At 39.1% G+C, this 26,812-nt stretch overlaps 2 protein-coding genes across 3 annotated transcripts; both read right to left on the bottom strand.

Annotated features, from left to right (window-relative positions):
* Nucleotides 1-6,980: 6,980 nt before the first annotated feature.
* Nucleotides 6,981-7,544, bottom strand: LOC128715247 (uncharacterized). The gene is made up of 2 exons (XM_053810128.1): nt 7,536-7,544; nt 6,981-7,463 (listed from the first exon to the last, which is right to left on the bottom strand). The coding sequence occupies exons 1-2, from the start codon at nt 7,542-7,544 to the stop codon at nt 6,981-6,983; spliced, it is 492 nt and encodes a 163-aa protein (XP_053666103.1).
* Nucleotides 7,545-13,044: 5,500 nt separating this feature from the next.
* On the bottom strand, nt 13,045-22,281 carry LOC128711464 (myotubularin-related protein 8). Of its 2 annotated transcripts, XM_053806341.1 has the most exons (10): nt 22,248-22,281; nt 21,569-21,771; nt 16,696-16,812; nt 15,406-15,987; nt 15,199-15,331; nt 14,820-14,916; nt 14,310-14,445; nt 13,526-14,242; nt 13,252-13,383; nt 13,045-13,182 (listed from the first exon to the last, which is right to left on the bottom strand). In XM_053806341.1, exons 3-10 carry the CDS (start codon nt 16,795-16,797, stop codon nt 13,045-13,047), a joined length of 2,037 nt encoding a protein of 678 aa, XP_053662316.1. In that variant the 5' UTR covers nt 16,798-16,812; nt 21,569-21,771; nt 22,248-22,281. The 2 variants fall into 2 exon arrangements, with proteins under 2 accessions (XP_053662316.1, XP_053662315.1); XM_053806340.1 differs by lacking the exon at nt 22,248-22,281 and having other exon boundaries at nt 21,569-21,784.
* Nucleotides 22,282-26,812: the final 4,531 nt, after the last annotated feature.

Raw genomic sequence — 26,812 nt, 5'->3', positions numbered from 1 at the left:
TTACGCACAGCTGATTGGAGCATATACAGTATTGCAGTTCGGGAGTAAAAGTAATAACCAAATGACTTGCATCAGATGTTGCAAATACCTTGCACGATTTTGACTCGGCGTCGAAGGTGTTAACTTAAAATCGAGTATGTACTTGAAATATGCCAATTATTTTGTCTTGTTATTGTTCAAATTTTGTATAAAAAAATCCTCTTCTTATTCTTGGCGATGCGAAGAAACATCATTGAATGCATAATTAGATTGTCTTCATGCAGTTAGTTGCTGCATTTACATTATGTTGCAAAAAAGTAATATATTGATGATGGATGGAGATTACTGTTAAAACATAATTGAGGAAAGAGAGACTACTGTACTTTTAGCTCGTTCTTGCACTTTTGCTCCAAATGATAATGGACGACCGATCAGGTTGAAAATGTCATGTAATTTCACGAAAATAAAATAAGATGCTCGCAGCAATTTTCGTACCTATTAATCGCTATACATAGATCGTAGATCGTAGAGTATGTATGCATGTAATGTATGGGCATATACACGCATACACACGAAGATAACGGCACCGCATAAGCACACGGTACAATGTGGTACAGTACCGTACAAAATAGGTAAAAATGTCACATAGAGGAATTGTTCAGTAATACGATTAAGGTTATAATATTCGGTTGCCGATCAAAATTGCCAATATTGCTTTCATAGCGGCTAGTAGTGTTAAGGCAGTTAGTAATCGTTTGCTGTTCATAAGGTGTTGTGAAGCATAATAGTGAAGCTATAATTCATTCGATTGACATTAACGCACACGGGCATGCACGGTGGGCGGAGTAAGCGACCGCCTAGAGCCTCGTAGAAAATTTTGAGAATAAACTTGAAACAGACACTGTACGTGTTCACTCCTGAACGTTCCGTTTATTGCAATTTCAATATGTGTACCTCTCTGACAGATCACAGTGTCACACAGCTAGCTCCCACTGGTCATGCATAATGACACTTCTGATGTTGTACATGCCAACACTCCTCCTCAACATCAGTTACTTATTTTTCCAATCCACTTAGCTTTCTAAGATACTCAATGCGAATGCGCGCAATTGGTTTGGTAAGCATATCCGCCAACATATCTTCTGATGGACAATATTCGTACTTGATGCTTCCTTTTCTGTATAAATCTTTAACAAAGTTGTACTTTGTGTCTATATGCTTCGTTCTATTGCTGAATTTTTCCGCATTTAACATTTTCAAACACGATTGATTATCTTCTTTAAGCTTTATAACCTTAACATTCTCTCCTAAATCCGTAAACAAACGTTGAAGCCAAATTGCTTCTTGAGTAGCTTCTGCTAACGCTATAAACTCAGCCTCTGCTGTTGATAAGGAGACACATGTTTGTTTCCGACATGCCCATGATATTTTACCACCACAAAACTTGAATAGAAATCCGCTATTTGACTTACGATTCGCTGTACATTCAGCCCAATCAGCATCTGCATATCCTACTAATCCTGATTTGTCCAAACGATTACTTATTCTCAGTTTAAGATCTACCGAACCTTTCAAATAACGAACAATTCTTCGCAATTCATTCCAATCTCGCTGTGTAGGATTGACGAGTTTACGACTCAAAATTGATACTGATGCCGCAATATCAGGTCTACTATTACATGCAACATATAATAATTTTCCAATGAGCTTCTGATATTCGAAATTATTTGGAAGTGGTTTATCTTCTTCAGTTGGCTTCAAATATCCCACATCGATAGGAACTTGTGATATTTTCGCATCTTGTAATCCTGTTGATTTCAATATGTCCTCAATATATCTTCGTTGAGAAATATGATAATCTCCATTTCCATCACATTCTACTTCTATACCAACATAAGTTTTAACTTCCCCAAAGTTAACCACCTCAAAATGTCTATTTAGTGTCTTGCTATTATTAAATCATCTACATAGATTAATACATAGCACCATTTGCCATTTTCTTGCCTTCTGTATAAGCATTGATCCGCTTCGCACCTTTTGAACCTATCACCTTCCAAAACTTGATGCAATTTGATATTCCAAGAGCGAGCACTTTGTTTCAAACCATAGATGCTTCGTTTTAAACGACAGACCTTGTTTTCTTGATTCTTTATAATATAACCTGGCGGCTGTTTCATATATAACTCCTCCTCAAGGTCTCCGTTTAAAAATGCCGTCTTTATGTCATATTGTCGCACAATCATTTTATGTTTAGCTGCTACAGACATAAGTGCCCTAAACGTCGTTTGACGAACGACCGGTGCATATATTTCCTCATATTCAATGCCATATTTCTGATTAAATCCTTGAGCTACGAGACGAGCCTTGTACCTATAAATCTTATCTTTTGACGTTTTCTTTAATGAATACACCCATTTACAACCCAATACCTTCTTACCTTTTGGGACATCCACTAGTTCCCAGGTATCGTTACGTGTCATGGCCTCGAGCTCTTCTTGCATTGCCTTTCTCCAGTTGCAGCTATCAGGACTCGCCAGCGCTTCTGCTAGATTTTTCGGCTCCTCCTGAAGCGTAGTTTCAGCTAGACAGACATACCGCATCGGTAGTTTTCCTTGGGTAGCACGCGTTGATCTTCTCAGCATTTCCTCATCTGCTACAGGAGCATCTTCCCAATCGTCTTGATCATTAGTGTCTGTTGTTGCAGTATCTATTGACACATCAGTTGGATCTACATCTGAATCGACAGTTTGCTCTTCGTCTGTTGTTGACTCGAACAACGGGATGGAAATCTCGTTATCTTCCGACATTGCATTTGTATTATTATGCAGTTGTGTCTTTTCGTTGCGCTGCAAAAATTGTACATCTCGACTAATCGTTATTTTTGATGTCAACACGTCGATCAAGCGGTAGGCCTTAGAATTTTCACTGTATCCCATAAGCTTGAGTTTTCTTGCCTTTTGATCAAGCTTACCACGTTTTTCAGCTGGGATATGGCAATACACATCAGCACCGAAAGGATGTATATGACTCATATTTGGCTTAACTCCATGCCAAAGCTCATATGGTGTTGCAGATATAGTTCGAGATGGAAGACGATTTTGCAAATAATTTGCAGTAACTACGGCTTCACCCCAATATTCATCCTTTAATCCTGCCTGGAACAACATACAGCGAGCCATTTCAACCAAATATCTATTCTTTCGCTCCGCTGTCCCGTTCTGTTGCGGCGAATACGGTGCAGTGAATTGTCCAACAATGCCGTTCTGTTTCAGAAAATGTTTGAAATTTTCTCCAGTATACTCTCCTCCATTGTCGGATCTGAACACTTTCGGCTTCTTTCCAAATTTGGTTTTAACCATTTCGACATACTCTCGAAATTTATCTAGTACTTCCGATTTACGATGAATTACATGAACTACTGTGTACTTTGAAAAATCGTCTATAAACGTCAAGAAGTATCTTTTTCCTCCTAATGTCTCCGTACGCATGGGACCGCAGACATCCGAATGAATCAGTTCCATTACTTCTGTTGTCTTGCTGTTCGACACCTTTGGAAATGTCACGCGATGCATTTTTCCACGTATACACACTTCACATACATCTGAACATTTACATGGTCTGATGTTCATTCCCGGAACCGTAAAGTTCTTTAACGCAGCAATATCTCTATGACCAAGTTTGCGGTGCCAATCATGAATACATTCGGTAACAGCATATGATATACACTCATGCAGCTTCAATACAAACAGATTATTAATAGGTTGTGCAATCACACCAATCGCCCCATCTCGACCGATAGTTGCACCTTCCGAATTAAAATTAACTTCGTATCCTTTCGCTACTAACTGCCGTACCGATAGCAAATTCGCTCTCATTTCAGGAATTAGGTACACATTATCAATTGTTATCGTATGAAACTTATTGTTCTTATCGATTGCAATAAATTTGCCCGATCCTCTTCCAATTGAAGTTACTTTTCCACCATCCGCAACACAAATCACTTCCTTCACACTGCTGTCAAAAGTTTCGAGAAATTCTCTTCTGTTCGTTATATGACACGTTGCACCAGAATCCAAGATCCATACACCAGAACCTATTTCGTCTGTAGTAGTGAACGCCCAATTAGACTCTGTACCATGAACAGCACTATTCACTTTGTGATCGGATTTGCTGCTTTTCGTTTCTTGGCCATTATCTTTCCACTTTTTCCATTTCACACAATTTGCCTTTTTGTGTCCAGGACGCTTGCAAAAATAACATTTTTCATCCTTGCTTGGCTTTGATGCAGCATGTAAAGCAGTTTCCATTTTCACTTCTTGTCGGTTCGAGTGCTTTAACCACTCATCGATCAATTTCCCCGAAACCAGATCTATTGTTAAGTCCGCGTCGGGTCTCACTTCTAAAGCCGTTACCAACGTTTCGTATTCTTCCGTTAGGCTGTTAAACAAAATGGCGACGAGCCATTGTTCGTCAAGCACGGCGTTACCTTGCACATTGTTCAACTTTGCCACCAAGTCAGTCAGATTTGCAATGTGTGTTTCCATATTACCGTTTTGCCCTAACCTAGTCTGACATATTTTTCGCATTAGCGACACCTTTGTATTCAAAGTACGTTTCACATGCACTTTTTCCAAATTGTTCCATGCCTCTTTCGCTGAAGCAGCGTTTCTAATATACGATAGTTGGCTATCTTCAACCAATAAACCGATCGTGGCCATTGCTATTTGGTCTTTCTTTGTCCATTTTTCAGGTGCCCCCTCTGGCTTTGCTTCACTGATCACTTCCCAACAACCATCCTTTATGAGGAGCAGTTTCACCTTGAAACTCCAATTATCGTAGTTGGTAGCATTCAGTTTCACAATTTTGTGCTCTATTTTTTCACTCATTTTGACGATATTAAACAAAACTGTTTCCTGGAACCACTGCTGGGCCCATAACCTTTTGAGAATAAACTTGAAACAGACACTGTACGTGTTCACTCCTGAACGTTCCGTTTATTTCAATTTCAATATGTGTACCTCTCTGACAGATCACAGTGTCACACAGCTAGCTCCCACTGGTCATGCATAATGACACTTCTGATGTTGTACATGCCAACAGAAAATTGCTATGCTGGAAAGAGTATGTCCCTGTGGGCCAGATTGTACGAATAGGCTAGCTGTCAAAAAGATCAGCCTATGCTTTCCTTTTGTAGATATGTGCGTGGTCGCGAGCGTGTTTGTCATTCAGCTCGTCATCGTACATCGTATCGTAGGTACAATTTAGCACATGCCCCAAACGTTAAAAATCTGGAGATTGGGAACGATTTGCAATCGTTTTTGGTCCTCCCAAAGGAGGCCCTGAATTGTTCCACTTATTAGCAGCTTTTGGCCAACGATGAACAAAAATTTCATGGACTGATCATCCAATGAACAATTTTTGGGACTTCGCACCCAAATTTGGGAGCTGTGAGTGTTTCGGTTGGACCAGCACCTCTTAACATCTTCGCTTCCAAGTCGGAAAATATTTCCTTCGGAAAGTGGAGACGCCTGGTAGTTTACGCTTCGAAGCAATGTAGGAGCGTAGTACAAGATGTGCCGCTTGGAAAATCGATCGAATTCAAACAAAATTTACACACGAAGGTATGATTGATTGCAATACATTTATTTGTACACTATTTCTATACGCATAGCTTCATATTTACATTTAATACATAGTTTAAATCTTCATCTCGCCTATCCATAACCGTTTCCAGCACAGTAGGGCGATAAACCCATGTTGAGCACTCGGAGAGTTGGTAGAGAGTAACTCTTAATCATACTGTAACTTGTAGGTTTGACACCCTGGATTAATAACACATAACTATTTAAAGTAGCTAAAACACATTGTAATAAAGCCACAAGAAGTTTAGAACATCCTAGACACGAACTATTTATGATCAAGGCGAATTAATGCAGTCAGCATTACAACGAGATACCTTATGAGACAGCATGCGAAGTGGCGTACCCAATGCATACATATCAAGTTATTTTTCTGCTAATAAAAGTTTACATCAGAAGTTATCACAACGTAAATTATCACTAAAAGAGGCGTTCAATCCTATTGCACAGTAAAACAATAGGAATTAAACAACAACAGGGACAGACCAAGTCTAAAATGTAAAGCCAGTTGTAATAAAGTAAAAGTTTAAGTTGTAAGCAGAAACATTGCATTGTGTTTCTCCGAGATGCCACCGAAGATAAATCCACTACATTACCAAGAATAACTCTCCTAGCATCTTCTCGGAATTTGACCGTTTCATTTAAGTGCCTACTCGCTACATTTTAGTAAACATGTATCCCTTGTTTAATTTGTTCATAAATTTGCGCTCCAGTAAGGATAAATTCTTACTCCTTCGTCTTGGCCTGCACAGCAAACGAGACAGAATGTGACGCTTAGCTTCCGTCCCGAGAAGCGACGCGAGAGCGATAGCTCTGATCTCCTAGTTTATCTTAGTAGCGGGCTTAGTACGCTCCTAAACTAGCTACGATTTCGGAGCGTGGACAGCGGGCTTTTAAAGGACATAATTTCCGCCAGCAACAATAACACAGTGCGGAATTAAGCAGTTTATGTACATACAGCGAATGCCTGAAACATCGGCTTCCGTGAACATTTCGTTTACCGTCAGATAACACTATACACCGCCTGAAATTCGCACCTCTATGTGATTTTCGCGAACCTAAATCACACACATACACAGAGAACAAGCAACAATGTTCTCGGAACCGCAACTGCAACCGCAATCTGGCACAAAAACGTGATGCATAAAGAAACATCCATTAAAAACTACACCTCTTTTTTATTACACTCACAGAGCGTGATTGCACGACTCGGTCATATGAAGCGATGGTGAAGTGCTGGGGAATGAGTAATTTACAGATGAACACTAAAAATAATACACAATGCAACACATGCTCGCGGAACGAGTGTAATGATAAGTAGACGAGCTGGAACGTTGACGAATCTTTTCTCTTTTTCTTGAACTATTGAATGGGTGCCAAGTTGTCACCCCCATTCGATGTTCTCACTCGCCGTCTTTCCGTGTACTGCGACTTGTATCGAAACACCGGTCGGAAGAGATGCGTTTCAGCGGTCTCCAAATCTGTCGATTCTTCATTCATTGCTTCTCCGACGATCACCTGCTCTGCGAGTGGAGCCCCTCGCTTATGGCGTTGCGTTTGTTCCGAATGTTTTACATTTGATTCATCATAGTGCCCATGTCCATCACCATCTCCAGCTTCATCCTCTTCGTGTGAACCTGCTAGGATTCCGTCTTCATTGTCCACGGGATGCTCGTCGTTCTCATCATCCTCGTACTGATCATGGCCAGCTTTGAGCGATTCCTCGTAACGTCTATCATCCTCAACCATTTCAGTAATGCTCTCGTCATCCCACACATCCATGCAGTCGATGGCGTAGCTGCTGCAGGCAGTTCCGAACAGTATCAGTACCAGAGCTACCGATACCTAAGAAGATAAACACATTATGCAAAAGTAATGAGTAAAATCACTTTTAACAACCCATTTCACTATTCTTACCATCTTCATTTTTATACGATCTGATGATAACAAAACTCGAATTGGAACAACTCGCATCCACACTCACGGCAACGACACTTTCAACAATAAAGATCTCACACTTGGCACACCTTCCGTGCTGGTTCAAACTTCACACCTTTCTGTTGATCGGTGTTTGATATGCGCTGCCATTTATATGACTTCTCCCTTACCGCGACGAGTCTCCCGGCCACTACCCACCCCGTTGCAAATGGTGCAAATAAGTCTATCGCACACCATCATCGCTATCAACACTGATGGAAGGTGTACCTGAATCTATGACGTCGAACGACACCTCGAGATCGGGATCGTCCTCAATAGCAGAAAAACGTAAATGCGATGGTAAATATTGCACGAACCCAAAACCTGGCACCGCATACTGGTGTCCGTAGTAGGATCGATTGACGATGGTACATACTGGTTGGAACTGGTTTTTTCTTACTGGTGCGAACAGAATTTATTGAGGCACGAGCATTCCAAATGTCGTCACCAATGAAATAAAGTCCCAGAGTGTGTGGGAGTGTGAATAGAGTAAAGAACCCCGATGGCATAGGTCAGGCACATTAGAGGACATTGTGCGAAGGTAATAAGCGATTTGCGCATTCTGCTTTTGTAGGACCTATTTGCCAGAGCAATTGAAATATACTGAGTAATGAGCTTTTTCTCTGAATTTCAATCAGCTAAAACAACAAACTGGAGTTCACGTTAGCTGTTGTAAATATATTCATAAATATATTATTCATAAAACAAACTTAACTTTCTCATAGCACTGGAGAAGGAATGCCAGTTTACACTACACCTTATGGTATACTTTTCCCACATCAAGTTTATTATTTCTTTTTAGATAATGTTTAAATTAGGGAGCGCATTATTAATGTATTTCCTAAATACATTATACTTTCTTCTTAATTTCATTCAAACACTAGAAATTGCATATTATTTTGAAATTGTATGTACCTACGCTAGCGTCCGTACTCCGGTAGTACGTGAGTTACAAATTATGGTCATGTAAAATAAAACCATTTCCGGAAAAAAAATCATAGCTTTGTGTACCATGTGTAAGCGGCCGCTAGTAGGATGAGGCTCACTTGCGCAGAGCATTTGATAACCATTCGTCGCGGGTTGATGAGAAAAGGGTAAAGCAATTTTTAGAAGCCCATGATCCAACGTTTAGCATCAAAGTTCAAATAACTGAGCTAAACACGAGTTCTGCCGAACACGCGCCAGCCGTACACAAATAAATTTTATTTGCGCACCACCAAATTCTATCAAACGAGTGATGCAGACGCTAATAGCACCACAATCCAGGTGAGAATTCAGGTGACTGGCGTTACAAATGTTTACAAACATCAGATTTGGTTTAACAGCCGGCGTTTATTGACATGTTGAAATGTGAGAAGAGACCGACGAAACGATATCACTGTGTTCAAAAATACATCTATCAAGTTCTGCAAACAGTCGTGAATTTCAATGCGTAATAGAATCCCGCATACAACCACCGATATCCACAACCACTATCAAAATTATCACAGGGGCTAGGAATTTGGGGCAATTATTTCGTGAGTAATTAAACAGAAATATTCCAAAGGGGGTTTTCTCAATCTTGTAAGAACGGCCAGTGTCGTACTTGTTTCCAAAGCGTTTAACATGCGATTGATAAGAGACATTATCCTATATTACTGGGTAAAGCGAAACATACTATAAACATCCTTAATGATTCTATTATTCTTAAATTTTAATAGTCTGTCAAAAATATAATCTATTCAAAATATGACTTCGCATTTTATCACGTGCAGCGAACTTCAATGCAAAGTTCCATATTGTGTAAATAAAACTAATATTAAATAACTGCCATTTGAACGACATCTGTACAACGTTAAACAATCAATGATCGTATCGTGGAAAACCCCGCCCCAATAGTGGTTCGATGATTAATTCGCAGCTATGTTCTAACTGATTCGCCACGAGCGTCGTTCTTCCATCTGTTGGACAGTCACATGCTTGTACTTAAGCTCCGTTTTGCACGCGAATCCGTTTGCTAGACTGCTTCTTTTTATAACGAAACACCGGTATGAATATTTTGCGCCCGAGCGGATCAGTATCCGTTATGCGACTAAGCTTCTGCACGGTGCTGGTACTTTGAGCCACGTTCACCGCAGACAAGGACGATGGGAGCGTTTCTGTACGAGCAGCGGGGTAAAATAAGATTACCAGTACGTTGAGCAGTATTATGTGCGATAGCTAAAACAAAAACATGATTATAGGTGAAATTCAATATTACGTAAATTAATTATGATGAAAATGTACATAGCAGTGCAAATAACAAACAATTAACTTACCGTAATCATTTTCAACCACGACAGTAAAACGCTATGATAATTTAAACCGAGACTATAACTCTTCTCTATGGTATGTTTGACGAACGACTGATACAAATGGTACACTGGTCGCGAGTTTTATCTTAAATTTCGAACACACCCGTTACCCCTCCAATAACTCCAAACACACAACACACAATTAACTGGAGGGTGTTCACAATGTAGTGATGTGATTTCAAATGTTGCATTATGTAAATCTGATTGCATATCTTCAGTTGTGTTAATAGTGTTATGCGAAGAAACGTTATCATGCGAGTTGTTGCTGTACATTGTGCACTTCTAGCGGTTGGTGGTTTTGGGAAATATGGCCCTGAACAAGTTAAGTTGGCAAATTGTTGATCTATTTCACAGAAGGGGCACATTTTGTATTTCAGACACACACACATACAGGAAGTTTTTCACAGGAAGTATAAATTGCATAAACTTTACGATTAACTATTTCGAAATTGCAAACAAGATAAGCGTGATGCAAAAGTTGGAATGTAGGAAATATCAGTGGGTTTTAAATACAGAATAATAAGCGATTTCCAACATGCATTGTTATATGTAATACACACACACACATACACACGATAATTATTTATTTCCGCTTCAATACAAATAGATTAAATCGAAACGGCAGAACAGGCAATTCATTGAGTGAAACGCAGAAAACTAAATATGACCAAATGTAACCAAAATCCTAAAATATATATATATATATATATATATATATATATATATATATATATATATATATATATATATATATATATATATATATAAAATATATATAAAAAAATGTGCAACACGATAAGAACCATAAAATCATAACACCCATAATAAGACGAATCATAATACATTTGAGCATTAGCTTATGGAAATGTAACAAGTAAACAAATATATCAAAAAGGACCCAAATATCTGCAGATGTTTAATCAACCCAAATAAAAAGAAAATGGAGTAAAAACGGATATGTTACACACTGGTAACTGGTAACGGGAGAACTGGAAAGTAAGAAATAATGGATATATAACAGTAATGTACAATTTATGGCAAGCATCAATAGTTTCAATCCGAAATAAACTAAAAAAATATTTAGTTTTTTCCAATTTTTTTCCAATATGACATGTTTCCAATATGAAAATTTCTAATATGATATGATTTTGACCTACCAATCGACCAACAATTTTCCGATCCAAGTCCGATCTACTTAAGATTACGACAGCAACCAAACTTTCCAGACTAATGTAAATGAGAACGATCAATGCCAGGTGCTATGCCAATGATCATGTCATGAAAATGTCACCGGACGAGCTAGCTCCGTTGCTGTCAAAGATCGAGTTTTTGTGAACTTTTCATGAAACAGTATAAATAATTGTTGCTTGATCGATAATATTTGGTATACTTACCATTTTAAATTTTCAAATCCTAGATTAATCTTACAATAATCCTAACGAGCACTTTTCTTCGAAGAAGGATTTGACAACTGCGCGTGTATTCACAACACCCCAAGTCTCAAAAGAGCAGGAAGACACAAGAAGCAGCGCAATGTACCAAAGGGATAGAATGATACCTTATCAGTTCAGTTTGTTCAGTTCAGTTCAGTTTGTGGAGTCCGCCGGTGTGAAAGGCAATGAAACTGGTAGTTGCGGGGTAATTGCTCCCTGGAAATAAAGCTAACCCGGCGAAGAAGATTGTGTTTTTTTCTGAGGCAATCATCTTAGCAAATAAATATTGCTAAAGTAAGTCCTTTTTCTGTGTTTTATTATGTTTGTGCAGTTTGTGATTTATGTAAAGGAAAGTACACTGTTGCTTGTCGCAACAGTAGTATAAATAGTATAAACACTGTTGATTGTCGCAACAGTAGAATAAAATGTATAATCATATAAAACTAGCAATAATAAAGTCATCGAGCTTATTTTAGCAGCAAGTAAGTCGGCTATACCTTGTTTATATTATACCTTGTATATTAAATACGTTTATTTTACTTGAGAGCAACAGATTTGTGACTTTTTTGTTTTGTTTTGTATGACTTTGTTACCTCAGATTACACATACAGTTTACATATATAGATAGCTATATGCCTGATGTCTGCAAAGATATATTTCGGTGCTTGCTTTTTGAGGGCGCAAATGAAAATTTTATCTGTCACAAGCATGAAACAATGGCTGACTATCTTTCGTTGTTACGCGCTCTATCTTTCAAGAATGCAATTGCATTCGATTTAAATACTGTCAAACAAGGTGCATATTTTATACATCCACAAACAAGAAACTGAGGTGTACAACTGTGTAAAACAGCTACAGCCACCATGACATGATTGTGAAACGAAAACTAGCACTAACTTTGCATAAAATGCACAAAAAGGTGGTATTTTCTCATGCGCACCGCATTTTTCCTTGCTCTCTTGTGAACCATTTCGGTTTATCGCGCCATCGTGTGCGTTTATGTAACTAACAATTCTTTTTTGTCAATTTTTTTCATTCATTACAGCCGTCAATAAAGCTCTCTTTCAGCTCAATACCGAAGAGTGTGTCAAAGCCAAGCAAAAGCTCGCGCATATGTTTTAGTAAGATAAATATTGTTTTCAACCATGGAAACGAATCATACTTAAACAAATCATTTTACACATTATGCTTACGAATATAATAGTTCTAACAATGCATTCTCACACTATCCTGTTTTCGATGAGCGTGTATGCTTTTTGTTGTATGTTCCATGTTAACGTAGCTTACGACTAATGGTAATTAACAACTAAGATTGACAGCCATTCGCAAGGATTTTATCTCCTAATCCCTATCTCATTCGATCATTTCGATCATTACTGTCTTGCAAGCACTTGTATGTATTGGTATCGTAAAACCATTTTGCCACTGTACTTTGGTCTATTTCAACTGAAAAACTTGCACTATTTACTTTTTCACTTATTTGTAGCATTATTAATCTTCGTCCACCTTACCCCCTGTTCCAGTCACCTTTTTACCAGCCCCGGTAGCCTCACAATCGCATTATAATTTTATAGTTTGTACATCCCGAAGATACCGCCAGTAGTAGTTGAAAACAAGTGTAGCGTAGATATTTACTTACAGGGTACATCGAATCAATCGAGGAATGTTGTTGCTTGTGTTCCTTTAAGGACTCACTTGCTGTACTATGCGGAAACACTGCCGACAAACTGGCACCGGATTGCCACTCTCGTGACCCGGTAGCGATAACGTTTTGTCGATGCATCGACTGCAGAATACTTCTCCACATTTCCAACAATGATTCTGAAGAGGTAAATAAAACATAATAAACAGAACAAAAAGACAAAATATTGTATTGTAAAAAATACACACCTTTTTCGTGATTTGATCGAAAGGTATAGAGCATGTGGGACAGTTTACGACCGATCGGAGAGATTTCCACTCGACAGCAACAGTGTTGATGTCTTCGTTCACTTTGTCCACTTCATTGTTGTATTCTGAAATCTGAAAAGAAAACAGAATCATCAGATCGGTGTTAGCAGTTGCGCTTAAAAAAACAATTAAAAATCAATGTAGTTGTTTACTTATATGTTGCTTCCTAGTATCATGTAAATAAAATTATAGTACATGCTCCCATAATACGTACCGATAGATTGGAAAAAGAAAAATCGCTCGTCTTCAGCGGATGATCATCGTCCGCCGCCGACAGTTCGCTTAGCTTCCGATCGTAATTGTACCGATTATCATTCACTTCAATAGGACCCCTAGTGTCCGTGTTGTATCTTGACTGTAACGCCGCACTACCACCCTGCAATCGTTTGGCTGACTTGGAAAGCATATTTTTAAAGCTGTTGATACGCTTCGTCAGATGTTGCACGTGATCTTCCAGCGAAGTACAATGGTCCTTACTAGCGATCAACAAATCTTCCAACGGTTCCCTCGGATGAACGCCACTCTCGAACCGGCTGTACATACCGCGCCAAAACTTTATGTTTTGCGGGGCAAGATTAGGTTTTATCGTTTCATCCATTTCCGGTCGATAGAGCGGGTTTATATACTCGTTAAGATGGTTCGACATGTAACCCCATAAGGAGAAGGTTTTTTCCGATAGCCGTAGGTCCAATCGATCCTTCTCACAGTTGCCCACGAACGTGCCGTACTGGCAGGACATGACGTGATCGTGCAGGATAAGCAAGAATCTTTCGTTAAACTCAAACGCATCGTTACGCTGCTGCATCAGCTGCCAGGTACACTCAAGCAACTGAGTAAACACGGGAGATACTTCCTTCGGATCGTTTTGAATGTGTCCGCACCGATCGCTGAATTTGTGACCGAATGCAAGCCAATCCTTTTCAATCAGTCCCTGTTAGGGTTTTAACGTATGAAAACTATAATTCTGGCCGAGAAGGAAGTCGATTAAGCACAATTACCTGGAATCCTTTAATTGTCCTGTAGTACGGATCCAGCATAAGCGCAGCAAGCGAACATACTTGCGCCGTACGATCCCAACCGTCCGAACAGTGTACGACAACGGAAATGCCCTTATCCACAGCGTTTGCGATAAAACTGTAAGTGAAAGAAAAACGAACATACACAATAACATGCTGCTACTGTGATAATTTTACCCAAAAATGCTCGTTAAAAAGACCATGTAAAATTTTAGAGAGTGCATTATGCTAGCAAATAATCCGGTAATATGTCAATAAGTATGATATTCACATTCTTGCCGTCCCCCTAACGTTAATCGTCAATTAATTACTGATGGCTTTCGCCGACACCGCATAATGTTTTCGGAAGCTAATGATAATAGCTGCTATACAAGTACCCCAAAGCGATATGTACTCTCCCCACGTTTGTGTGATAATCGTGTGAATCGAAAGCGCTTCAGTCAACTTCCCCACGTTAATTACATTGCTGCCGCTTAATCCTCCCACACTTACCAGGATGTATCCAGTATCGATCGAATGTGTTTCAACCAGCCGGAAGATTCCAGGGCACTTAAGAATCCACTCATGGTGGGCGACTTTTGCTCGCAGCCTAAAACGAACGCAAACAGGGAAACCATTATTTCTTGCCTACAATACAGCAGACTACAAGACTACAAGCCAAGACGTGAAACTTCATGGTACGTCGACTCACAAACCAATAAATCACGCCCGGCAAGTAACTAATGCTTTACCGAATCTTATTCGGTTTCAGTGTCTGGGCTTGTGCACGGGTTTAAAAGTGAATCCGCAAGATTCACTGCGGAGCAAGCGGTTCGTTTGCAGGGTAAGCAGATTCTACCACAATTTGTGATTGAAATCGAAAAATACTTACACTCAATCAGCTTCTGCAGACTGGCACGCATCGTGTGAATGTTTTCGATACCGAGAAACTGGAATTTGATATTTTCATAGTTGGCCTCGTTCTCGTAGCCCTTGCCGGCCGCCCTGTTTGCCATGGCGTTAATCTGCAGTGAGGAAAATCATGGTAAAATGAAATAAAACTGGGTAACGAAAAAAAACACTATTTGCACACTCTTACCCTTGGCCGCGTGTCAACGACGTACATAAAGTTGCAGTTGGGGTTAGTCTTGCGTATCGTTTCCAGCATTTGTTCGTCCTCGAGACAGCGAGCACTGAAGCCCGACAGTGGTTGGCTACAACGGCAAATTGACGCCTTGTTCGAATGCAAATAGGTAAGCGCAGGTAAGCGACCCTTCGACCGGAACCGCGAGCTTCCGAGCAAGATTTGCGTGTTTGCGTCGGCGGGCACGTAGATCTGCCGCGGGTACGTGTCGCACAGTTCATAGTTTTGATTGAGCGCACAGACACTCCACTGGTCGTTCGGGACCCGCATCCGCTTGAATTCGTGCTCCAGCTTGAAGTAGTCCCAGCCGGTAGCCTTGGGCAGCTCCTTTGCCGCGGTAGTATACTGAAAGCAATACAGATTCTTGATGTGCACTGGCTGGTACAGCTTCGTCAGTGTGGTGTAGACGTCGTGACACTCGCGTTCCTTCGGTATGACGAACGTGATGGAGAGGAACGTTTTGCAGCGTATCAGCAACGGTGAGCCGGTTGTGCTCAGGGGCAACTTTTCCACGTTCGCAATGTGCATGTACAGTACCTGGTGTTTGGACGAGATTTCATTAGATACAAACAACTCAAAACACCTATTCGTACCAGATGCACGCTATGATAGTGAACGAGTGGACGAGCATCCTTAGAAATTTGTTTCATTACATAGACAGAATAAAAAGCGTAAAAAAGAAAACAAACGTCAGCAATCATGCTTTTCCAATGCAATCATGAAAGCTCAACTAAAAGATCTACTTGCCAACATGAAAAGTAATCCTCATTACAAAGTACGAATAATAGGTAAAACTGAAGTGTACTATTTATGATTGTATTATTTTGGATGAAATCAATCTAGTCTCATACATATTCTAAATTATCTTTATGCATTTTTGGTAAGTTTAAACAATAATTACTTCCCGCTCATGAATTCGTGTGAGGGATATAACAAACATCATATACTATTGCTTATCTTTAACTTACAACATAACTGTCGTCTAATTTAAGCATACAATAAAATTGCGTTTTGCTGCAGTAAATTCTAGGGCACACAAAAATGGAATGACCATTACTCATACACATTCCAATTTGAAAGGCATCCGACAGCCAATATGATCAGGAATGTATACGGGCTATCTTATCGAGCAGCATTACCGACGATGCCATCATTGCCTTACAGCACAAGCACAAGTGATATGCAAATATGATTCTAGCAAAGGTGGAAGGATGGCTAAGGCCGTGCCGGGAAGGAAACACTTACCCATGTCTCTTTGTTGGCATCCGGATCGACGAATATGAGATGCGTGGCCGTAAGATACAGCACACCGACGGTTGGGTTTTTGCTGTTATATCTGTCAATCATCCGGACATTTTCAATCTGAAAGTGAATGAAAACAGTTGATAGGTTGAACGGCGATACAATGTAAATGGTAAAAATAGATACCAATGGTACACGCGTACGTGGTGATAGTGGTAGAAGTGATAATAATAGAAACGTTAAATCTAATCAATAATCAAACATCAAGCCACCGGTTATCATCTATTTACTACAATTACCCCTTTTCAACCACTCGTCGATTAAATTCAATTTTTTTAGGCCTTGAGTTTGGACATCTGTCTTGCTTTAAATTGAAACTCGATTAGGGGAAATATACATACAGATACTTTAAATTATTTTTTTTAATTTTTTAAAATCATCATTTTAAAATAAAACCACCTCAAATATTGGATTAGGACGTGTCTATTTGGGGCGGCCTATTTTGAAGCATTACACATTTTGAAGTATTAAAATAGTAATAAAAAATACACACACACAACATCCAAAATCAATTCCATAAAATAACGTTCCAAAAAGGAATTCTAGTGCCGGACTAGTTTGCCGTAACCACCCCCCCGTGCTGTTCAAAACCTTCCGAATACAAATAAATAAAAATATTTAAAACAAATTACTAGTTCTTGTCAATCGGAATTTGAATTTTATAACATATGACTAAATTGTCAAAGTTGGTTAAAGATAAAATTGTGATCTTAGCTGAATATTTTTCAGTTTTCTACCTACAAACAGGCCTACAGCGACTTAACAGCAAGATGATTGATATGTGTAGTAATGATTGATGTGGGAATAATACATATCAAACAAATTGAAATGGTGCTGGTAAAGACCTTATTCCTTGATCATAATGACTGTAAGATTGTTATTTGTAAGTGTATTGAAAATTTTTGACTTTTAGTAGTAGGTCCTTAGTAATTCCTGAAAAGTCAACCTCCAGAAAAATGCAATAAATAAATATTGTATCCTTTATTCCTAAAATGTATTTCCTTCTTACATGATTATGACTATGCAACTCAAATAAAGTGATACAAATAAGGACAAGTTAATAATTCTTATGATTTTTATTACAAATTTACAAATCCTCTTGGATCGTTGGATCCGTCCTTACATGGAGTATTTTGCACAACGCACACGTACAATAAAAATCGCCATATATTGAGCTTTAATAGTTAATGTTGTTGTGTGCAGAAGGGCATCAATCCTCTTTAGCACCGATGTGGCGACGCTCAGGAGTAACGTGTCTAAAGTGTACCATTTCCCGGTACACAACAAACCCCCTGGCAAATTCCGCTCGAGTTTATTTGCACACTGCGAATATCGTGGAAAAACGTTTGAAGGAAACACATTCGAGTATCGTAACGCTAATGGCAATTGCACGTAAACACGTACGGGCGGCGCGTTTACCTCCAATTGTGTGAATGTCGCTACAGAATGAATGTTATTACATACGTATTGTGAATGGGGACTCTGCCATCTTTCGTTTTCGGCAAGTTATATTAAACAGTGCTTTTATTACAGCGGCATGTGCGAGTACCTGCGAACATGCAATCGCAAGAAAACGTAGCCGCACGCAAGAATTGTGCGGTTTTTCGAAGGGATATTAATTTATCAGCTACTAACGACTATTAATCGCACACGTAAAATTTCCTGTTTCTTGCAAATATGGTAAAAAAATGCAACCAAGCTAGATTAGGTTCCATTTCATCGGACCTGTTCAAGGATGCAACTTAATTGAAATTCGAACTTAATGAATTCAACGATTGGCATGTTAAATAGGCTAACACTCGCGGAACAACCCATCCTAAAATGGAAGCTGCTCTATCCACCAACCAGACCCATTAAGATCAGAGCTTTACGAGAAGGATCAACAAGCAATGCTATTAACGCAGAAACCCAATCCGAAGCTTCCGACACACATGAGGTGAATTTTTCATGACGCAAGCCTAACAAGCGAAAGTAAGTTTTTCTTTCTGTGACCGAAGCGGGATGAATCCCCATCCCCAAAGCAAGTTGGTCAAAATATGAAAGCAAAAAACAACGTAGCAAAATCGCTTTGGTTTGGCGCTTATCCGCGAAGCCAAACACAGCCGCGGGTTTCATTTCGGGCTGTTATTAGTCCGTAAAAAAAGTTTTTTTTTTTCTCTGCGTCCGGCAACTTCACCGGTAGCGCAACATAAAACTGAAACTACACCATAGACAGCATTATGTGCCGTTCGCATCATACATCATACAATCCGCTTGGACATTGCACAAGCATAAACTTTTATTAAAATGGCAAAATCTGTACAGTGCACAAAAAAGTATGAACCATTTTTCTAATCACCTTGTCCCAAACCGCAGCTCCTTGGGAATATAAAATGTCAAAAAAATGAGTACCCTGTTTGAACTGTTCCTCGGTGTGCGATGTACTGGAAAAAGGTAACCCAAACGTGTGAACAAAAGAAATGGCTGGAATGTAAACATAAACCGCACGGCAAAAGCTAAATATAATTCGGGCACAGATGCAGCAAAACGGTCGGCTTGTTCTTTTCATTCCCGGATGAACCCAAGATTTCGCCTCCGTGTACTTGAACAGAAGACGTAGCGTAAAACGAAAAAAAAATCTCTTACTAAACACGAATGAAAAACCGCCCGTTTAGACAATGGCACTTTGCGGTAACGCAGCCCACTTTTCATCCACATAATCCTTACGAGTGTAGACAGCCGACAAGATATGTATGAGCAGCCACATATCAAGCGCTTGATCCCACCTGAAAGAGGATGGATTTTTAAACGTCATCCTTCACAAAATACGATTTAAGCTCCATTTTCGACATCCGCCCGAAAGCCTGTAAAAGATGATCTAAATTACTCAGTACTTTGTTTAAATTTGGGCTCGAAAAAAAGATGTTTCTTTCTTTCGGCAAGATGATCCCTACGATTGCGTAATTACGCTGGCAATACGACGAATTCCAAGATAAAACGACTAACCCAACCTAACGACAAATATTGCAGTTTTTTTTTTTTTAAACAGTTCGTTTTTCTCTGACGGCTTATTTTACGCAAATCCAAAGCAAATAAAAGAAGAACGTATCGCAATAATACTTTCCCAGCTGTTTTTTTCATGCCACAGGAGAAGCTTAGTGATACGAAATCCAATACATTGAAGGGTTCTTTGCAGAAGATACAAATAAATACCACACCATTTCCAAATTTGTACAGTCATCCCTTGGAAAATGGGCTTCCATTATCGTCAGCCGTTTTCTTTCGGACAACCTGCAGTATCAAAGGAAATTATTTCATTTATGGGAATGTTAAACATGCCACAGCAATTTGACGACCAGACATTACGAGACCACCTTTAAACAATGGCTTCAGACAAATGTTCAATGTAAATGACTGAACCCATCCTTAAATATATTTTTTATTCACTAAAATATTATAAAATTTCGAATAAAACATAGATATCCCTTATTAGTATTTATGATTTAATTTCAGACGTAGCATATATTTTCCAAGATAGATAAATCTACCTGCTTGTGCGAAGACTTAGTGCTATTACAACACAAATTGTTATTATAACAACTAACTTATTCAATCTAGCAATAAAAACTAAATGACAAACGCAGCAAGACTTATAATTTTATTAATGACCTAAGAAGAACTAAGCGTAGTCCGTTATGTCGCATATCATATATGATTAAATATAATATATGATCAAATAAATATCATTAAATTGCTTAAATTCTGATACTTATGTAAACAAGTGTTGGAATACTAATAACAAAACTCCCACTCTACTTCAAACTAAAGTACCATAAATTATAACTTATTTTTTATCCTTTTATACATCGCGCGCAAATGCCCTTGGGAATGCTATTACATCATTCCATTTAGAAATAGAATGCAATACCCGTCATATGTCTCGCTGCACGACTACTCACGCTCCAATGGGAATGTCACCGACGGCAATGATTTATGCAACTTCCACTTTGCACTTCCAGCGAAAAGCACACATTGGTTACTGCATTAACCAATGTGTCGTTCGCACCATACTTTACGCTGATAAAGTTTCGTTTGTTTCGGGGAAACCAAATAGAAATGCGACAGAAAGTGGTGCGAGTTATGGCGTTATCAGTAGCTGTGAGTAATTCAATTTACACAAGACATGGCATAGCCATTGTTATTTGGAATAATATTTTCATTCAATTGTGGTTTGCTGTTCGCAATATAAGATCCTTTTCACAATATTATGTCACTCATATTGTGTGCGTTACTTAAATAGGCCTGTTACGAAAAGATGTGTTACTTTAAACCATTTCCCGTCCGAAAACAAATGTATACAAAACTGTGCATAGACACATATCTTAGAGATACTAAAAGGGGTTTAATGGTGCGGAATTTCAAATGGCACCTCATAAACTTGCTGCCAACCATTTGTGGCCGTAAAAACAACCGATAAAACTCTATGTATGTCCTTCTTTCGACGTTTGAAATAGGGCAGTATCAAGCAATGTTTCATCCACTTTAGTAATCTTTTCCTTTTTTTTTTTAAAGGTTTCCTTCTCCATTCCCTGACAGTGGTATTTACGACACAACCCCGTGTGAGGTTTTGCAACCGAAGCTAGAATATTCTGTATACATATCCGTTCCACCTTAAAGGACTTCACCTTTAAATTCACAATTCACAAACCTATTTGTAAATCCTTTTCTTCGAACAAAGCTTGCTATTCATTCGATCGGTTAGATGCTTATTTCTCAACCGGGCCTCCATTCGCAGCAAACCTTTTCAAAATTCGTTGGTACGGACTCTGTTATTTACCTTCTTCAGAACATGCTGCCCGCGAAACTCGACCGCTGGCGGTGGCTGATGGGGAAAGTTTTCCTCTACCCATGTAACCACCTTGTCCGAGACGAACGGCGGTACCGGTACGCTGCCCCACAACAGCTTCGGATCCTCCTCGAATTCGGGCGTCACCAGATCAAAGTTCTGCTTGAATGAGGATGCCGACGGTGACAGTGGTTCTGCGTCCGTCATGGCGACCACGGTAACCGACCAGCGCGCACCGGTACCAAGGGTTGGAGATTGCAAGTTTGGTTGGGTTTGTTTATTTGTTCAACTTTAGCCAAAAACTTTGCTTGTTATTTTCGGGTGTTTTGGTACGCTAATGCCACAAGGATGTCGACAACAAGGCATGGTTACGATAAGTTACCACTTGCCTCTTCACCCAGTTTCATGTTTTAATCAACTTTTAATACGTCCGTTACACTATTTCTCTTTTCACACTGCCAGTGTCACCAGGAATGTAGTATGGCGCATTATAATGAAGGAAGAATTCATTATCTACAGCAACAACAGCTCACTGGTTTAATCCGTCAGGAAAATCGATTTTTCTGTATGTAAACACTGTACCTCGGTTCGAACGGCGTATCGACGCGAACGATCTCTGTGCTACTGTCCTAGGACAAATAATGATGTGCGCGTGAGTGATTCAGCGGACGCTCGATGCTATACTCATGAATGAACTCGGTAACCTTCACCAACAAACCGTCGAGGTTTTAGAAGTCAATTCCATTTTGCTTACAACCACGGGCAATGCTTAAACAAACGATAAATTTGTTTCCACCAAAATCGTACACAAATAGACGCTTCGGGTGTGCCTCACATTACACGTGTTATAATGATTAGTGCTACGTGTTCGGCCTTTCTTTCCTAATCGTAACTTGATTCTGGGTCCACTAAGTGTATCCGCCCGTAGCAATCCGCGTCAACCGTACGCTGGAAAACTCTACACTGAAAAGCTTTCATTCGAGGAAAGGCCGCAGGACCTCCAAATTGTCAGTTGCAGTACATTGACGGGTATTCTTTCTTGCAGTGGATTCTCTCGCGCTCACGCAATAGCTTCCTGTGTTTGCAATTCAATCCACTCTCATGCTCATTCGCGAACGCATAAGGATATGTTGGGATGTGCTGTTCCTGCAGGATGTGCTGAGCACTCTTCAACCCGTGTTCGGTGTTTTTTTTCACGTGTTTCGCTCTGTGTTTATACACACATGTTTATTATGAAAAATATGCATAAAATAGCATTTTTATACATGATTAAAGTTTACTTATAGGCTTACTAGAGAGTTTCATAATCTGTACATGGAGAGGAATACAGCGCAGCAAAGTTTATGTTATTGTAGAAAAAAAAACATTTGAATTGTAGTCCTTTTTTAAAGATTCTTATACAACATGACACTTCATTTTACTCACTGGAATTAGAAATTACTATCTGATTAATTTAATTTATTGACATATCCCATAATCAGGAATATAAAGTTCACATACGGCTAATGAACTTTTTAAGATACATTTCAATCCTTTTTCATGTCACAAGTCCTGCAACAAGTTTCTTAAACATGCAACTTTATCTGATTCATATCTTATAATTTATTATCTTATTTAGTTTTCATAACATTTCCTCAGGCTTCATTAATATGCTAGATGTTGGAAGTCATTTGTAGTTGATGTAGCTCTTGGTAGCAATGGTGTACAACGTTCCCAGAAATGGCGCATGCTTTTCCCGCACAGCAATCAAAGCGCGAGAGAGCGACTGAGAACTGGAGCGACCACGTGCAGTCACGTGCTGAATTCCTGGCTAGTGCTATACCGAGGGAAACGTTTACTGAATACAACCCAACATCAGTGATTCGATTTCTCCTTGCCGATGTTCGATTCTATCAGGACCACCTCAATCAGATATGGGTCAACGGATTTATAGCCGCATTGGGCATAACTAAAAGCAATCTAGTCCAAAACATCACCCTCTTCCATTTTTCATTTGTAACTCAGAAAGCAATTGCTTTAGCAGAAATGTATTCCCGCTTGTGAGTACACAACTAGACACTACATGCGAATGGAGTGTGCCATAAACTTCGTTTCATTTTAGAAGGTCAAGGTCGGACATATTTTCTCTTCGCGTATTGCATCTGAAGACTCTCTTGCACATGCACGGCTGCACGTCATGACACGAAATGCATCTCTCGGTGCATTCGAAATCGGGCAAAGCAGTGGAAAAGCTCCAAAGGAAAACAAAATCAACTGTACTAGGGGTTAACCATTGCCCAATGGTGTTTAAGTATTGTAGCATTCCAGCCGCAATGTTTGCGGTACATGGTTTCTATACAGAAGTAGCCGCTTACGTAATTGAATTTCTTTTTATGATGGTGATATTGTGTGGTTTTGAGCTAGTTTTACTTTTGCTAGTTAAACCCTGCATTGAAATCCGTTTCAATAAAACCACGTGCATTTGTGGTTATTACTTCAAATTTCAAAGATTGCAGGATTCCATCCAAATTTACGGTAAAGGCAGCCATAACCTGTTCCAGAGGTTATTCGCATACAAACAACAACCGGGCCACCTCGTATTGACGAAATGATAAATATTTTCCATCTCTTAGCAATCTACAACATCTTCAAAAAAATATAGAAACATCCTCTACCACGCATTGAAAACTACTCTAACAGACCATAAAATGTGGCGTTAAATCAAAGCATTGCTGATAAAAAAAAACATTGCTGGTAGACTGTACAAATCTACAAGAAATTGAAAGAAAATACCAAAGAAAAGTTCTAAAAAAACAATGGGAAATTGTAAGAAACTTCGAAGAAACCCCAATATTTTATTGGATTATTATGGAAAACCCCAATATTGTATACGAAAAATTATAAAGAAAATTAGTCTAAAAATTATGGATAACTCGTTGGAAAGCTATGCAAAAGCCTAAGCAAAAATGTTATCAAATCTTTGGACAACTGAGAACAACTATCTTGAAAACTGTTTGACAACCTGTGGAACATTCCGGTATCAAATCCACTGCTGACTTCAGCGTTAATTGCGCTATTATCTCCAGATTTGACTTCAGAGTTTAAACCGGAGGAAAACAGTGAACTCTGGATTTTTTCGAAGTTGAATCCCATTTGTTGGCTTACATGTTCATGAATTTACTCCGGACTTCCCACTACTAATACATAGACTACCAGAGTCTGGTCAGTTTAATTCGTCCTTTATAATTATTTATATTATAATTATCATTCTGATTTTCTCCTGCTTGAATTCTCGATTTCTCCGTTTTTGGAAAAAGTTCATGTACTAAAGACGTATGTATGTACCGGAATTATACAAAGAAGCAGCTTCCGAACAGCTCCAAACAATGTTCATAATCTTAAACACGTTTGTTCTGGAATGAGCAAATCTGGCATCCAGCATGGAAATTGTAAAAAAAAATTATATCGACTAATTAAATAAATATAAATATTTATAGACTAAATATTTTAGATCATTAATTACCATTTAGTGCTTTTGTCTATTATTCCCGAAACAATGATCCATACTTTGATGGTCGAATAACTTCAGAAGTGCGATCAACGGGTAGCGAAACTGCTCTTTATAATTTACGGCATCAAGTGCGAGATACTGGAATGCCCTGAGAATCGACCGTCTACGATCATCGTGAATATGGCGTTTGTCATTGTCATGTAAAAAGCCTGGTTCTTAAGAAGCTCTTTGCATCGTAAAGTTTTGCCCTGGTTAAGCAAATGCAGTTTTTGACTGTCTGTATTAAAATTGGACATCACATTATTACAGGTACATACTGTCTGAAAATATCAATTATTCAATTATGGACGATAATTCAAATATAGCATTCTTCAATACGCATCAAAAGCAAATTAAATGAATTTAAGGAAAAAATCAAAGATTATAATTTTGTCTACTTTCTCGGAAATTTTCCTCCGTCCGATTGTGGGATCCAGTTTAGGCTTGAAACCGGTCCAGTCATGTGTCATGTGTCATGAAAGACGCCACTGTCACTAAACCAAGACTACTTTAATTCTGAAGGGACTCAAACAACATGAATAGCGGAGCAACCACTAAGCCACGACTAAATCATATTTTTGTTTCGCCATGTAAACCTCAAGATTTGCTTAACGCATCGGATGTAACAAGCATTATGAAACACGTAAATCAACACAGTAGTAGTGATGAGAAGTTGGAGTTGGATCGATCGATCGATGGATCCGATCCAGGCTTGAAAAATCTGATCCAATCCTATAATATGGGATCGAATGATCCGGGATCACTGTTGAATAGCGCTGTTGATCCCTAACGATCCGGGATCACCATTGCTTTGAAATAATGATCCCTTGTATGGGGATTGTGATCCCTATCGATCCGGGATCACCGTTATGTGGAAAAAGTGATCCCTTGTACGGGGATTGTGATGCCTAGTGATCCGGGATCATCGTTGCATGGAAATAGTGATCCCTTGTATGGGGATTGTGATCCCTATCGATCCGGGATCACCGTTATGTGGAAAAAGTGATCCCTTGTACGGGGATTGTGATGCCTAGTGATCCGGGATCATCGTTGTATGGAAATAGTGATCCCTTGTATGGGGATTGTGATCCCTATCGATCCGGGATCACCGTTATGTGGAAAAAGTTATCCCTTGTACGGGGATTGTGATGCCTAGTGATCCAGGATCATCGTTGCAAGGAAATAGTGATCCCTTGTATGGGGATTGTGATCCCTATCGATCCGGGATCATCGTTATATGGAAAAAGTGATCCCTTGTATGGGGATTGTGATCCCTAGGATCATCGACAAACATCCAACAAAGATCAGGGATCATTCGATCCCATCCGTTCTCGGTATCGTGTAAATTCACACGATCCGATCCCAACTTTGGGATCATTTCCCATCAATACATAGTAGCTTAAATATTTCGTATGATGATAAATTATGACTATTTTTGTAAATATATTTTGTAGAGATATTCGCCTCTATCTAAACAGTAATGACTAAAAAAATGAAACAATTAAAGAATACTGTTCGTAATAATAAACGAAAGGGTATGGGTATAGTTTGTATTCCCAACTCAAGTCATAATTCGATGCCAATCTCCATAACCCGCGCTAAACAAGAATATCAACATGCCATTAAATGTTATCTTCCCTATCAGGAAATGTGCAACAAAAAAACGCTGGCATCCCTAATGCGATTATTGCTGTTTGGTTTATTTA

This window comes from Anopheles marshallii, chromosome 3 (assembly GCF_943734725.1).
Source record: "Anopheles marshallii chromosome 3, idAnoMarsDA_429_01, whole genome shotgun sequence".
In the NCBI taxonomy this organism is placed as follows: domain Eukaryota; kingdom Metazoa; phylum Arthropoda; class Insecta; order Diptera; family Culicidae; genus Anopheles; species Anopheles marshallii.
The sequence above is the reverse complement of the archived record's forward strand: the minus strand, read 5'-3'. Positions and strand labels throughout refer to the sequence as shown.

Bases quoted from the DNA above. Each gene is read 5' to 3' on its own strand.
- LOC128711464 (XM_053806340.1), bottom strand. From the start codon at position 21,784: ATGACGGACGCAGAACCACTGTCACCGTCGGCATCCTCATTCAAGCAG. The intron at 15,988-16,695 runs GTAAGTGTTTCC...TCCAAACACCAG, and splicing joins ATGCCAACAAAGAGACATGG to GTACTGTACATGCACATTGC. The intron at 14,243-14,309 runs GTAATTGTGCTT...AAACCCTAACAG, and splicing joins GGACAATTAAAGGATTCCAG to GGACTGATTGAAAAGGATTG.